Here is a 17,095-nt window from a genome sequence, read left to right as displayed (position 1 = left end):
GGCTCAGTGGTTCTTGAGAAGAAGATTTTTAAAGATTTTTCCTATATATTTGTATGTAAAACTTTGATCCCCTATTGTGGCCCCATCCAACCCCCGGGGGCCATGATTTTAACAATTTAGAATCTGCACTACCTAATAAAACTCATCTATAAATTTCATCTTTTCTAGCCCAGTGGTTCTTGAGAAGAAGATTTTTGAATGACCCTACCCTATTTTTACCTTTTCTTGATTATCTCCCCTTGAAAGGTGGCCTGGCCCTTTATTTTAACAATTTAGAATTCCCTTTACCTAAGGATGCTTTGTGCCAACTTTGGTTGAAATTGGCCCAGTGGTTTTTGAGAAGAAGTTAAAAATGTTAAAAGTTTACAGACGGACAGACGGACGGACGCCGGAATACGGGTGATCTGAAAAGCTCACTTGAGCTTTAAGCTCAGGTGAGCTAATAACAAGATGGCGTCTGAACAGGGTAAAACCTTGGAGGAATCGATATACTTTTATTTATCTAATAACTGGTTGTGAGTATTTTGATTATTATTTCATCTGATTTTTATTTTTTTTTTTTTTTTTTTTATTACAGTTACTTATACAAAATGTTTGAAATAAACTGAATTTTGCTTTTTTGGAAAAGGGGGGGGGTGGCGGGCAGTATTCAGATATACAAGTGTGACATATAGTCACGGGGTTCGAAATTAACTCATGTCCGTAAGTCCAAGACTAGTAAAAAACGTGTCGGACTACAGGGACTGACACTAATTTTAATACCAACCTGTCCCTTCGGACAAGTTAACATGAAATTTAGGTTGTCCGAATGGAAAATGTACTTGTCCGAAACTGACCAACAAAAAAATGATGTAGAAATGATGCCCGATCTGAATGACACTCATTTCTGGCATCAAGCTGACATGTCATTTCTTACGTCGTAATATGTTTTATTTAAGACTATAATGGATCAAATAATCAGAGAATATTCCCCTTAAATTCTTTTTAATAAATTATTATTTGATAACCTATTGATAATTTTTCATTTTGGACATGTTTTTCGTAAAAATTATTCAATTTTAACTTCGGAAAAAGTGTTCTATATCTGTTTGTTCACTTCCAAGAATCACGCGACAATAGAGACATCTGATTGGCGCGATTAAAATACACCGTGAAGCTGATTGGTCGATATTAATGAACAATCTAAATTTAGATCAGGGAAAACCAGAAAAACGCCATATTGATTATCAGATTATTTCTATCGACGAGATGTACTTCAAAAACTTTAAGGACTCTTTTCACGTAGAATTTATTAAAATTTCACGGATACCCTTCATTTATTTTTGGTTGTCCCATCGGACAGGTAAACTACAGAACTTAGTTGTCCGACCACCGTTTTAAGTTGTCCCGGACAATCGGACAGCCGTTAGTGTCAGTCCCTGGGACTAGTGAACTCTCTATAGCACTAGTCCGTACGGACTAGTGAAAATCCGGAAATCAATCTTGAATATGGTAAAGATTTTTAGCAAGATTTGTTCGAGTCTCTTAGATGTTTGAAGTTATGGTCGATTAATTACCTGCATGGTTAAGTGTTTGTGTGACTATGACATCCTGAGCTTCCAAACACATGGAGTGCATTCGAGACCGCCGTTCTTCGAACATGCACAAATGTTTTCCGGACTAGTGAACATCAACAGTGACTAGTCCGTACGGACTAGTGCTTGAAAAAGTTAATTTCGAACCCTGAGTCATATCATATGGTGGCATGTAAGGTCAATTCAACTTAATTGATAGATTATCATCCCCGCCCGCCCCTCAAAAATTGGCCTGCCCTGAATTTGTTTATTTTGCAATTTCCAGAAAAATTTTCATATCCGACTATGGTATTTACACTTCTTATTTACATTTCCGGTATAGCAACACGAAAAGCCACGTGAAGAAAACAGATCATATGATGGTTTTCTTAATTTCTCACCTTCTTACGGGCATAAATGAAAGGAAAGGATTATTGTGCTTCATATCTTGAAGAAGTTTGGTATCTTTCTGTGTTTGAAATTAAAACTTAACCTCAGGAATTCATCTGTGAAATAATATCAGAGCTGCCAACATTATGAAATGGAAAATAGTAAGGCGAGGCCCCCTGCCACTGGAGATATTTTATGAATAAAGATATAACCTGAGCAATTTTAGACATATTTCAAATCCAAATTTAATAAATTTAGACATACCAATTGTTATGCATTTTACAACTGCAGAAGGTCAAATACATCTTTTATTGATTTTATTTTCTAAACCTTGGGTATAAAACCTTAGTGTTACTTTAGTATACTATATAATTTTACAGTTACTGTGTCAGTTATTATGGCAAGTTTTTTAATGTCATTTTCTCCGCCGTGAAAAATGTTGAAGTTTGTCAAACAGATTGTACACTTATCATACAAACTCTCCCTTTCTGACTTTGAAACGAATAGATGTTTACAGTGTACTTGCATGTTGTTCTTTGAATTACTGGCTCTATTAGGTTTTCTTCTTTGGGGGAGTTTTGTTGTTATTTCCATCAACACATGCCTTACGCTTAGTAGCAGCTTCCATATTGTTTATTTCAAAGCATTAAAATGATCGAGATTTTGTATATATATAGACTATGCAAACAAACGTAGTAACGACTATGGCTTGTTTCTTATAAAAGTAAAAACCAATGACGGACAGCTCTAAAACTTTCGAAATGTCAAATAAGCGAAAATCGGAAGATATATGGTGAAATCGTAAGGCGTATTTTCGGCCCTAAAATCGTAAGCCTTACGCCAAAATCGTGAGGGTTGGCAGCTCTGTAATATAGATCCATCTGGCATTAAACGATGCACTACTCGTTTGTCAAATGTTAATATTTTTCTCAGAAAATAAAAATTAAAAAATTAAATCCTCCCACCCGCCCCATACTTTTTGGTGACCCTGGATGATAATCTACTAAGTTGAATTGGCCTAACCTTGAGAAACTTCAAAGTAAATAAAATTAATAAATCATTAAGTTACAGTGATTGGGAAGGCCAAAATGGCCAATGGGACTATGGCCCCACGGTTCAAGTTTTCAATGGGCCATTTTCAGATTTAATGGGCCATCAACATATTTTGAATGGCCATTTTCAATAAATAGCAAATGAGCAGTGGAACATTATTGTTTTAATTGAAACTGAACCATGACCACGATCTTTTCCGCCGCTCTTGAAAATGTTTCTTCTTTGTTTCAATGTCCCCTTCTCAACGGTATAATTGCTTTTTAATATCGGTATTGGTATTTGAAGACGGTCTCTGGGGGGTTTTTTTCCCATCATTTTTTTTCACTTTCTGTTGTTTCTATATATGTCCTTGGACTTCCGAAGCTTAAAAGCTAAAGAATAAGCATAAGAAGACGTGATGAGATGTGGTGTAAGAGGAAATAGTTTATTGGTTATCTATTTTGATTTGTATTGCTTCAACCAATGAGATTCGGTGCATCAGAATACATAGGAATTAAAAATGAAAGTACAAAAAATAAGTAAGTCGTACCCAATTCACTTCTAGAGAAAAAAAACGCAAGTTGTAATCGATAATGAATGCGCACTTTGGCGCATGGATTAAATAATTTAATGCGCCAATTTTCACCGGAATGGGACTATGGCGCAGGACGCATGGCCTTCCCAATCACTGAAGTTATTTATTTCATATGCATTGAACCAATATTTATTCATTTTAAGAACAAAACACTACTGTAGTATACCCTAAACAGTGTAGATCAAAATCAAATGTTTTAAATTAATACTTTTTTGAAGTGCAACTCTCAAAAAATACTTTCGACTCCCAGAATTCAGGAACAGAGGGTTAATTATTATGACCCTTGCAACTCAAAAAGTTAAAAAAGACTGGCTGTCAAACCCTTCTCCAGTGTAACTATTAGAGAAGACCTGATTTTAATTAGATTGATATAATAAAAAACATACTTCCAGTAAAATCCTTCATAACGTAGTGGAAATGGTTGATTTGGAGAATACTGGCATAATTGACCACCACTTGATAACCAAGTATCAGCACTCATCGCTCCTCCTTGGAACACTGTTTTGGTCACAGAGGTGAGATTAAATTTTCCTGAAGTAGTGTTCATAATACTCTGTCCAGCACCAGTTTTCAACCATGCTATTAACGGCTCTCCAGATATGTGATTCAGAGTCATGTAATATGCACGTTCTGCGTCTGGTCTGGGTGTACTTGGTACCTCATAATTTGGATCCCATTCTAATACTGCTTGTGAACTTGGTTCTGCATAATATTTAAACAGAGAAAAATACAATCAAGCTTTACATCTCTTGATACGTAACAATAAATTGGTTTGGCAGAAATTTATGCAAAGGTGAATATACATGTACATGTTTTCTCAATATACATTATAAATACTTAAAGCAGGAGTATTACTTAACTAGTGATGGGAATCGGTGAAATTAAATTTCATAATCAATGATTGGTTTACTGTAACTAACTAATTATCGATTATAATCGGACACAGAGAAATTCTATAATAAAGTCAGTTAAACTACTGAAAAAGTGGAAATAAATATTTTCTATGTCTATATATTTGTTGTTTCTATTGATGGGAGAGTGTAAATGAATATTTTCTGTGTGTATTTGTTATTCTTTTATTATTTTCATATCCTTTACTAGTAAAATACATAAATATAAAAGTCAATACGATTTTTACAAGGGTTTAGAAAATCAGATATCGTTTGCTTCAGTTATATCCCCTTACATCTGTAGCAGGTCTGGCGTTCGTATAGTCTGTACTTCGCATTGTGTTTTATTTTATTTTGATAGTGGCGACTTCGAAACGACCCAACTACACTATGATTTGAAACTTGAAAATAAATTCAAATGAAACAAGAGGTACTGTGAGCAATGCTCACTAAGAATACCCCCCGCTTACCCCAATCTCCCAAAGGGTGTTGGTAATAGGTATAAACCAGTCTTCGACGTTAACCGGTGGCCCGATGCCCGAGGCCAGTAAAATCGGGATCGGGCTTCTAAAAATATTTAACCCAGGAGTCCGGCGGGCCTGTAAATGTTTTATTGTATGTAATGTATATATTACAAATAAAGCGTGAGATTGACTCAGACTTTCGCATCGATCATTTTTCAACCATGCTGCCTTTTCTGAAGTATAGGGAGGCACGGGCACTGGAAGTTAATGTAAATATATAGTATGTGCATGTATAAAAAATACATGCACATACTATATATTTACATCAACTTCCAGTGCCCATGTAGGGATGGGGGTCGTCCGTGAAATTCAAAACCTCACAAGTGTATTTAGCAATCACAACCATCAGATCCAAATAAAGAAAAATGGTCGCACAAGCCAAGGAGAAAAGAGAACGAAAATCCATGCCCCATTGGACCAAGGGTGGGCCTTTGCTAAGATTTAATTCTTGAGAAAACAAAATGTTTTGTACGTGGTGATTACAAAACAGAGCAGATTCTGAACAGGAGCTGCTGATGTCATCTGCGAGATTAATATTTTGAAAAATAAGATATGTAATCCTTTTAATGTCAGTTGTATATTTTCCTACAGTAGAACATACATGTATCTATAGTGTAGAATCCGCATGCAACACCTTGCAAATGACAAGTGGTCAAATTAGATGAAATATTTTGGGCCATTAAAATATTGTTCGGGCTTGCAAAATTATTATACTGGGAGGCCCGAAGGGCCTGTGCTTCACAAAGTTTTTCGTGAAGACTGTAAACTACCTCTTTTCTGAGTGTAAAAAACAAATGGCATGACAAACCGAACCATATTGCTACTTCAATGTCCAGTGCGCGTGACCTTTGACCTTTTGACCCCAAAATCGATAGGGAACATCTTCACCCCATGGGTAGTCCATATGTATGATATGGTGACTGTAGGTGGAAAGGATAACGCTTTAGAGCCCGGAAACCATATTGTTACTTCGATGTCCAGTGTGCTTGACCTTTGACCTTTTGACCCCAAAATCGATAGGGAACATCTTCATCTCATGGGTAGTCCATATATATGATATGGTGACGGTAGGTGGAAAGGATAATGCTTTAGAGCCCAGAAACCATTGCGTCTACAGACGGACGGACGGACAGACAGACGGACAACCCGATTCCAGTATACCCCCCCCCCCCCCACAACTTGTTGGGGGGGGGGGGGTATAATGAAAATAAGATAAATAACACTTTACGAATTTATTACCAGTATGAATGTGATAAATACACACTCCTAAACCCTAAAACTTAAGACTATGAGCTATCAAGAAATCCTCCCAACCCAAAGGTTATATTAACAAGATGTACTGTGAGCAATGCTCACTAAGAATACCCCCTACTTACCCCAATCTCCCAAAGGGTGTTGTTAATAAGTATAAATTACCTCTTTCCTGAGTGTAAAAATATGGTATGCATTTGTAGAAGAAAATGGAAGATATAGTTCGAACACAAATCCATGGCATAAACCTATAATTTTGACCTTGAGATCAAAGGTCAAGGTCATAAAGAGGTCATGAATGTACATGACACATAGTCTCATGGTGATACACCCATGTCTTATGGTATGACTATGTCAAAACCCTATAATCAATTTTTACCTTGAGGTCAAAGTTCAAGGTCATATACAGGTCATGAAGGTACTCGACAAAATCGTCTCATGGTGATCTACCTGTGTGCCAAATATGGTATGCCTAAGTCAAAGAACAAAGAAGTTATGGCCCGGACACGAATCTGCACAGACAGACAGACGGACGGACGGACAGACGGACGGACAGACGGACAGAGTGATTCCTATATACCCCCCAGAACTTCATTCGGGGGGTATAATAATTTAGTAAGTAAAAAGGGGCAAAGAAGACGAACAAAACCTAATTCCAAAATAGGAAAAATGGCAGGAGAAGAGTTAGTTAGCAAGGCCAGCTGTCTCGCTTCCACGAATAGTAAGGCCAAAATAAAAATATTGTTTGTTTCCCCTCGCCCGACCGAGTCTGAAAATTCACACAGACCCATAAGTTTTTATTACGCCATTCTGGTGAAGTTTTTTTTTTAAATCTTAAGAAATATTCAAGGTCGTTTCTGGTGCAGATCAGTATTTTATAATGACAAAAATTTTCTATATCTTCTTTGGTTTCAATCCAAAATTAAAAAATAATAATACGAATACAGGAGGTGTTCTGGTCCGAAATCTAGAAATTTCGCCGCCTCCAGCTGGAGGCGGCATTCTCTGGCTGATTTCAAATACTTACAAGCCGAATTCAATTTTAAGCTCATAACTAATCAATAAAACGATTCTTCTTGTACTTACTAATATCAATTTTATGGGTTCTTTCATCACATAAACAGTCTCTTGAAAACATTTTATCAAACTGTCGAGCTTTGTTTTGAGTCACGAGACTCGTTTGCTCAAATGGCAGTGAAAATTTGGTTGACTACAATTGTTGGCTTCTGTTTAATATCGAATTTTGGATTGATATTTTCTTTTAATCGATATTAATAAGTACAAGAATCATGATTGTTTTATTGATTAGTTACAAGTGAGTTTAACATTGAATTCGGCTCGCAATTCGGACTAGTGATCTGCAAGATCGAGATGGAGAAATGTTGTCTATACGAGGAGCGAGGAAACAAGAGAATTCGGGGCATCCAGTGTGCAAGTTGTGTTCTTCAGATGGGGAAAGTGTTGATATTTCGGATGGATGCGATATTTTTGACAGTCAATCAGAAGCATTCTCAATTTAACTTATTTCTGAACTAATGCTATATTTACAAACTGGAAAACACCTAATTATATGCACATGTGTAACTCAGCTCTGATTGGTTGATGTCAGCATCCATTTTGTTTGATCTGCAAAATCAAGTCCCGTTGAAACGTTTTCTGGTAAACTAGATCTACCGATATCATTTAAAAAATATAATCAAAATCACTATCATATATAAATTAAGATAATGTGCAAAAAACAAAAGCATAAAATGTCAGTGAACCATAAATAAAAGACAGCAACCGAGTTTACCAATTTTATAACACCATGTGTCCAAAACTAACACCATTGTCCATAGTTGCAACATTCTCCCTAACTTTATTTAAGTGTTAGTATGTGGTATAAATAGCAGAGCAAATTCTGATGAAACCCAATGTTCGTCGAATCAACCAATATGTATACATGTAGTCCAATGCCTAAGTTTGGTGGTTAGATAATGAGCATTTCCAAAATACATGAAGTACTGTCTGAAATATCGACACCTTTCCTAATTGCAAAACGTGGCAATCAAAGCAGAATTTACGCGAGAACTGACTATACGAGTTTGATGAGGAAACATGGATGATGTGCTTCACGACGTTTGGTATCGGGCATTGTTAATGGTTATAGGAATTTCATAATAAATAAAATTCTGCTAGCTAAAAAAAAAAACTTTTTACCTACCTACCGACCTTCCTCTGAAATTTAGGGTCGGGAGAGGGGAAACAAACATATTTTTAAATGTGGCCTAAGCTGCATGGCTTTATATAGCAAATTAGACAATAGAAACTGTCATTAAAGTTATTGGCTAAAAGATAAAGTGGGCGTGGACAAATACAACGGGTGATTTACATCAGGATCGAAATCCAGAAATAAAAGTAAAAGTAAAACCCAAACTACCACACATCAAAGTTACATGTCATGAACTGACCATGATCCGGAATAACCAAAATATAATTAATGTTCTGCAAAGAAAAATAAGGGAAGAAACTCATTTTATCAACGACAAAAAAACAAATCAGTTATCTATTGTCACCAGTTGAAAACACGATACGCATGTGCAGAGTAACAGTGGCCTTTGAAAGTGGTTTTATCTCGCGTACGCAATTCACACTTGGCTTTGCTCGTATCAAGATGGATAGTCCTTTGTTTATATGCCTGAATCAAAGTACGCCTATCTGACCATGCGAACATGCTTTATTCCCTGGATATGGATACTTTCCCTTTCATGACGTTCACCGCCATTACGATTAAAACAAAACTTTTATGTTAATAGATAGGTCACGGCAGGAATATTCTTCAACTAGAGGCCCATGGGCCACATCGCTCACCTTTGGCCCATATTGAAAGATTTTCCCCAAATATTCGCATGTAAAACTTTAATCCCCTATTGTGGCCCCAACCTACCACCAGCGGCTATGATCTTAACAAACTTGAATCTGCACTATGTCAGAAAGCTTTCATGTAAATGTAAACTTCTTTTGCTAATTGTAAATTGGTTATTGAGAAGAAGATTTTTAAAGATTTTCTTGATATATTTGTATACGTAAAACTTTGATCCCCTGTTGAGAGCCCCATCCTACCCCAGTGACCTTAATTTTAACAAACTTGAATCTGCACTATGTCAGGAAGCTTTCATGTAAATCTGTACTTTAATTCCTGGACCTCAGATTCTTGAGATTTTCGAAGATTTTACCTACATTCGCACGCAAGACTTTGATCCCCTTTTGTGGCCCCATCCTACCCCCGAAGGCCATGATTTTAACAAACTTGAATCTGCACTATGTCAGGAAGCTTTCATGTAAATTTGTATTTTTCTAGCCCAGTCGTTCTTGAGAAGAAGATTTTCAAAGATTTTACCTATATACAAATATATATATACCTAAAACTTTGATCCCATATTATGGCCCCATCCTACCCCTGGGGGCCATGATTTTAACAAAATTAAATCTGAACTATGTCAGGAAGCTTTCATATAAATTTCAGCTCTTCGGGCTCAGTGGTTCTTAAGAAGATTTTCATCTGACACCACCCTATTTTTGCATTTTTGTGATTATCTCTCCTTTGAATTGATTGATTGATTGATTTTTTCCACCACATTAAACAATTTTTCAGTTATCTGGTGGCACCCAGTTTTTTTTGGTGGAAGAGAGAACCCAGATACAATGTACCTGGTAAGAGACCACCGACCTTCCGAAAGTAAACTGGGAAACTTTCTCACCGGCGCGAGCAAGATTCGAACACGAGCCGACAGAGGTAAGGGGGTCGCATGATTTTGAGCGTGATGCTCTAACCACTCGGCCACGGAAGCCCTACATGTATCTCTCCTTTGAAGAGGGCATGGCCCTTCATTTGAAGAAACTTGAAAGCCCTTTACCCAAGCTAGGATGCTTTTGGCCAAGTTTGGCGGAGTGGTTCTGAAGAAGTTGGAAATGTGAAAAGTTTGCAGATGGACAACAGGCAATCAGAAAAGCTCACGTGAGCTAAAAACTAGTCGTTGAGAAAACAAAATCTTAAACAAGAGGCCCATGGACCACATCGCTCACCTGAGTCACCTTGGCCCATATCTGAAGACTTTCCATATATATTTGCATGTAAAACCTTAGTCCCTATTATGGCCCAAACTAACCTTTGCAAACTTGAATCTACACTATGTCAGAAAGCTTTCATGTAAATGTCAACTTCTTTGGCCCAATGGTTCTTGAGAAGAAGATTTTTAAAGCTTTTTCCTATATTTGTATGTAAAACTTTGACTCCCCCCCCTACTTGTGGCCCCATCCTAACCCCCGGGGGCCATGATTTGAACAAACTTGAATCTGCACTATGTCAGAAAGTTTTCTTGTAAATATCAGCTTTTCTGACTCAGTAGTTCTTGAGAAGAAGATTTTTCCTATATATTTGTATGTAAAACTTTGATCCACTATTGTGGCCCCATCCAAACCCCAGAGCCCATGATTTGAACAAACTTGAATCTGCATTATGTCAGGAAGCTTTCATGTAAATCTCAGCTTTTCTGGCTTAGTGGTTTTTGAGAAAAAGATTTTTAAAGTTTTTCCCTATATATTTGTATGTAAAACTTTGATCCCCCCTTGTGGCCCCATCCTACCCCCAGGGGCCATGATTTGAACAAACCTGAATCTGCATTATATCAGAAAGTTTTCATGTAAAAATCAGCTTTTCTGGCTCAGTGGTTCTTAAGAAGAAGATTTTTAAAGATTTTTCCTATATATTTGTATGTAAAACTTTGATCCCCTATTGCGGCCCCATCCAACCCCCGGGGCCCATGATTTGAACAAACTTGAATCTGCACTATGTCAGAAAGTTTTCATGTAAAAATCAGCTTTTCTGACTCAGTGGTTCTTGAGAAGAAGATTTTTAAAGTTTTTCCCTATATATTTGTATGTAAAACTTTGATCCCCCCCTTGCGGCCCCATCCTACCACCGGGGGCCATGATTTGAACAAACTTGAATCTGCAATATGTCAGAAAGCTTTCAGGTAAATTTCAGCTCTTCTGGCCCAGTGATTCTTGAGAAGATTTTTAAATGACCCCACCCTATTTTTGCATTTTTGTGATTATCTCCCCTTTGAAAGGGACATGGCCCTTCATTTGAACAAACTTGAAAGCCCTTCACCCAAGGATGCTTTTGGCCATGTTTGGTTGAAATTGGCCCAGTGGTTCTGGAGAAGAAGTCTAAAATGTGACAAGTTTAACAGACAGACGGACAGACAAGATGACGGACAAAAAGCGATCAGAAAAGCTCACTTGAACCTTTGGTTCAGGTGAGCTAAAAACCTTTCGTGGCCAGATTGTGCGGCAGTTCGGAGTGACTTTTGGATGTTGTTGTTGATCTAAAGTGACCTTTAATGTTTATAAATGAATTACAAACTGTAATGATTGTTTATTAAAAGAAAACAAAACCAGTATTAATTATTTTAGCACTTGTAGAGGACTGTGTGTCTACAATTCGTACAACACGCTCCTGTACACTCCTTGGCCATGCGTGGATCCAAAATAATTTCAAGTGGGTGGTGTGGGTGAGTTAATGATCAAAGTTTGTACTTTTTCCACACCAAAAAGGGGGTGTTAGGGGAGGCTATAACTACTCTAGATTCATCAATCAATGTTAGCCAATGTGTGAGTTCTTAAAAAATTTTCCTCTAGATCGATCTATAGTTCTTGGGGATTTATCTAGGTTGTTTTTACTACCGGTAAAAGGTACCTTTCCCCCTTGGCAACAAATAGATATTTCCCCTTCCACAGATTAAAAAAATCCCCTTCATTTGTAGAAACTTCACAAAATTGTAAAAGAATTTTCAACAAAAATCATTTTTTTGATATTCTAAGTAATTTTCTATAGTTGTCAGACTTACAATATAGATAAAATGAGTAATCAATCACTTTATATGGCTGTTATAATTAATCTGTGGATATTATATTCCATGGATACCCCCATTCCCTGGAAGCTCGTGACTACATTCTCAAAAATTCCCCTTAAATAAAAATTGGGTAGTAACAACTAAATGCTGGATAAAACCCTGGTTCTATACTTCATACACATCTCCCATATTTATAAAAAAAAAAAAAATTCCTTGTTAGCTATAAAGTCATTTGTCTCTTGAAATTGTGATGAAATAAAAAGCTCTGAAATATTCAGTTTTTAAATTCTTTGATCACCAAAACTAAATCTATTGGTGTTTCCTTCAATTTTGAATGGGCTGGGCTGAATATTTCAATTGACACCTGTGATGGATGATGATGCGAGCAACCAAGATTATCGAAGGCCAAGTTGACTTCAAAATTTTAAACTGTCTAAAATTCTTGTCAAGCAATCAAAAATTTAAAGTTCTACATTGCTGAACACAGTCTATGCGAAAGACATCGGACCGTCGGACCTGACCGATGTGTAGTGCCTCAGGTCCGACGCATCATTTTTTACACCGGACCGGAATGTCCGATGTCTCAGTGTCCGGTTTTGAGCTTTACTATTTTGATGCGGAGTCATTTAAATGTTTGTTATAAGTAAAAAATAGCACACAAATCCAAATACGTAAATGAATGTGATTAAAACCACATGGACTGTCTAAAGTTAGTATTATACGGGAGGGATCCCTGGTATAGTATTACTAGTATAATAAATAAGATTCCCTTGGTTTTGCATTTTCACATGTTTCACTTTTTAACATTAGGTTTTTCGGTCTGACAAAATTTGGTTCGGTCCGGTGTGTTCATTGATTACACAGGACCGAATGTCCTGTTTGGTCCAAAAAACTTTCGCATAGACTGTGAACATTTAGGCCAAAATATAATATACATGTGTGTTTCCGTTTTTCTAACCCTACCAATGTTTTCACCGCCAACCCTTCATATTCTATTGATGATACACCATTAACAATTAAAAATCTAGAATTTTCAAACTGGATTTTTTTTTCTCACTTTCAGACTTTGATTCCTATTGATCTTCAAAATGTTTGAAAAGTATGAATAATGTTTATACACAGACACATACAGTATTTAAAGGGACTGATTCACGATTTCCCCCAAAATCTTGTATTTCACTTTTAATGATCAAAATATACTGTCTAATATGTTTTAAAAATTTCACATAAAAATTAAGGTTATACATTATCACAGAAGCTCATTTTGGAGAGTTCATTATTTGTTTTGTAAACAAAGATTGCGGTATGTTATTGTTTACGAAATTTTCAAAAGAAATGGATATCAATCTAAGTTCATTTTAACTTTCACATTTCAAGCATTCTTCAGGTAACATTGTCATCTAAAAGTTAAAATGTGCGACTATGCAAAATTAAGATGCTTTATATTACAAAATTAATATTTCACTTATTTGTTTGCTTACATATAAAGACTCGAGTCTTTGTTTACATACAGGGTTTGACATTTACTTTTTTGAGCACTAGACCAGTCGGGCTACTTCAAATGATTTTTGCTAGATCCACTAGCCCCGACCAACTTTCCAGAAACTGATAGTTTCTCCATATTTTTAAAAATGTACTTAATTCAAATGACAAATATTAAGTTTGCATGAACTAAAACGTACTTAATTGTCTCCAAAAAAAAAAGAGCTTTAGTCTCGTCATTCAATTTAATGCTTTCATTTTCAAACACATTTTCTGTTTCTTTAAATTCTACCCAGCACGGAAATTCTCTAGTCCATTTGAAATCTCAACCGTTTTTTTTATCTCTATTTCATAAGCCCTGCTTTGTTTCCTTCCAACCTTTTACTTTTTTTCTCTTGGGACATCTTTTCTTGAGGACGAGAAGTCGTATTTGAATATAGAGACATTCCCGCACATATGTCAACATTGAAAAATGGCTGTTTACGACGTAATTTATTAATTTGATAAACACTTTCTTATATTTGATTCAAATAAACTGGGTTGTTTTTTAAAAAATGAAAATAAATTCATCTAAAACATAACTTTACACAGTTAACATCGAGTAGATGTCGTAAAACATCACTTCCGACCGCGACTTATTTATTAGAACTAAAAATAGAGATTGTGTCATCATGCGGTTCAAAATTGCTCGCAAACTCTAGTTATTCTTTTTTAGTTAAGAATAAAATATCTTATGGTTTAAAGTAAAGTTTCTTGCTTATTTTTTCAACACGACCAGTCGGACTAGTAAATCGACATTTTACCCGACCATCATTTAGTAGACTCAGTCGGTCGGACGTGCCTTAGTGTCAAACCCTGACATAACACATATTTAAGGCTAAAATATAGCTTTTATTCTTGCATTCAGAAAGTCAAAATTTTGATTGTCAACATTAAATGAGTTATACTTTTAATATCCAACATCAATAATAAAAAATATTTTGTTCAAAAATCGTGAACCAGTCCCTTTAAAGCATATCAAAAACTAAGATTTCCAATAAACAGTGTGTTGGCCATAAAATATGGCATTTGCGATCATATGAAGGAAAAATCTGTTCTGGGTACCCCCCACAAGACTCCAGTGTTCGAAATTGGTTTAAAACTTGGTATAGTCCACAGGTCTATGTCAAAACAAGATGACATAGACCTCATCGAATTGGCATCTAGACCGCAACATTGCAAAAAAACTAATTTACTTTTAATGTACTAAGAAAGCACATTTTCTTTCCATTTCCATAACAATGTCCTCCTTTCCTTATTATAACATAAGACATCGACTTTTGGGACAACTCTATTGCTTTACACCTAGAAAATCGACATAGACAATTTGATCTATCTCAATTACAATTGGCATCTGTAGACCTGTGTCATTTGACATAGACTCGGTATATCGGTCTATGGTTAATTTCGAACACTGAGACTCTTCAATGAGTATCATGATGGTCCTATTGACAAAAAACAAAATGACATTGAAATATTCTGTTCAGCTACAGAGTTGGTTGTTTGGCAGTTTTATAATAAAGGCCTTATTTATATGAAAAAGAGAAGATAACGAACAGTGATCAATCTCATAATTCCTATAAAGAATACAAAATTAAGAGAATGGCAAACAGACCTCCGGACATACCAAAGGTGGGACCAGACACCCAGGCAGATACAGCATCCCCTGCTGTCGGACTGGCCAAACCCGCCATGAGCCCCACATCCTGATCAAGCCAATGGAGCAATCTGCAGGCCAGCCAAAACCAGCACACAAAGATTTAAGAATGGTCAAACCAGCATGACACAGGTCAGACAGAAGTCAGTATTTGACTTGATGACATGACTGGTTGTATGTATTCGTAAATTAGATTTATATACATAACAATAACATATAACGACCATTGGCTTTACGAAATGATGACTTTAAAGTTAAACGATATCATAACTGAAACTTATTCAATATTTCTCAATAGCCTACCTTGATTTAAAAACTACTACAGTACTACAATAAAGGGGGAGTCACCCAATAGTGTACTATTGGTCTATGCGAAAATAATTATCCTTGTGTGTACAAATAAACGAAAACCCGGAAAAGAAACATTGTCCCAGAGAAAAGTAACCTGGTGGGGGGGGGGGGGGGGGGGGGGGGTGTTCTAGACCGAATATAAATTACCCCCTCGTTTCCATATAAATTAAACCACCCACCCCCTCTTCTAATACGAAGCTTTGGGATTCTGACTGGGACGTATAAACAATAAAACAATAAATCATTGAAGCAATCATCAGGCTACATAGTTAGAATAATCTAACTGTGTCTCGGGACAGGCCCTCACCACAGTTAGAATACCTCCCATATACCCGTAATGTTGCAGAAAATTGCGGAATCGCTCCAAAACGATTTTAAACTTATCAAAGAATAAACGCGTACATTTAAAGTTAAATTTATATTCAACTAACCTCATTGGTAATTTGTAAGTCCTTAACACTGTAAAAAATCGTATAATAATATTGTAAACTCAACACTTTGAAATGTCACTTTTCTCGATTCGAACTGACTGCCATTTTACCGGAAACTGCCATCGGAACACCCTGCTGCATGCTGTTTTCCAAAAACGAACGCTTACCTAATTTGCAAATAAGAACGGCCCAAGTGGGTCGTTAAGATAACTTTCCAAATGCATATGAGTGATGTGTTACATAATTTTACCGAAACATGCACTGTGTGCAATTTTCATTTTGCTACATTGCAGGTATATAGGACGCATTCTATCGTTAAATCGGGTCCGTAGGACATTATCATTTTAGCGATAGAACATTCTATATACAGGCTACATAGCAAGTCATTAGCCTATCTATCAAACTTTTAGTTCTAAACGGTAGTGTACATTTCTTTCAAACTCGATTCGAATGAGAGGCAACTTACCAATCAAAATAAACAAAAACCAGATGCAATGTAAGATTGAATAATTCTCCATGTTTCTTCAATATTAAATCTGCAAACTACTTCCGCACTAATTTTCCGCCATTTTGTATTTGAAATTTTGGCGTTTTATACTCTAATAAATGTGGAGAGTTTTGATTGGTTAATTGCTATTAATTTAACAAATTCGACGCGCACGTGTTTTGAAATACGGCCTTATGACAAAATGATGGCGGTAAACAGTTTTGCTGCGCATGGTTGAGGTTGGGGCGTGCTCCATTTATCTCCCCCCCCCCCCTCCCCCACCATATATTATATAGATAAAGCGCATATAACCTTGTCAAGTTGTCATAGAAAAGGGAAGACACATGTCTATACTAACACATGGACGATTTGTAATACAGGGGCGGATCCAGGAATTTTTGAAAGGAGGGGCTACCATTAATTTTGGTTTTCGAAGGGGGGGGGGGGGGTACTCTCAAAATACATAATTTCAGTGGCGGATATAAGGGGGGCACCCCCCTGAAATTTTTCAAATAT

General features: G+C 36.4%; 1 protein-coding gene across 1 annotated transcript in view; it reads right to left on the bottom strand.

Moving 5' to 3' along the window:
- LOC125647623 (uncharacterized) overlaps positions 1-16,678 on the bottom strand; it is a 243,738-nt gene extending 227,060 nt beyond the window's left edge. Inside the window, exons 1-2 of the mRNA XM_056143955.1 lie at positions 16,559-16,678; positions 3,957-4,272 (exon numbers count right to left, since the gene is read on the bottom strand). Coding sequence (XP_055999930.1) covers positions 3,957-4,272; positions 16,559-16,610 — 368 coding nt within the window. The 5' untranslated portion in view covers positions 16,611-16,678. The remainder of the gene's footprint in view (positions 1-3,956; positions 4,273-16,558) is intronic.
- Between the last annotated feature and the right edge of the window lie 417 nt (positions 16,679-17,095).

Source organism: Ostrea edulis, chromosome 1 (genome assembly GCF_947568905.1).
Source record: "Ostrea edulis chromosome 1, xbOstEdul1.1, whole genome shotgun sequence".
NCBI classification, from domain to species: Eukaryota; Metazoa; Mollusca; class Bivalvia; order Ostreida; family Ostreidae; genus Ostrea; species Ostrea edulis.
This window is presented reverse-complemented; position numbering and strand designations above follow the sequence as displayed.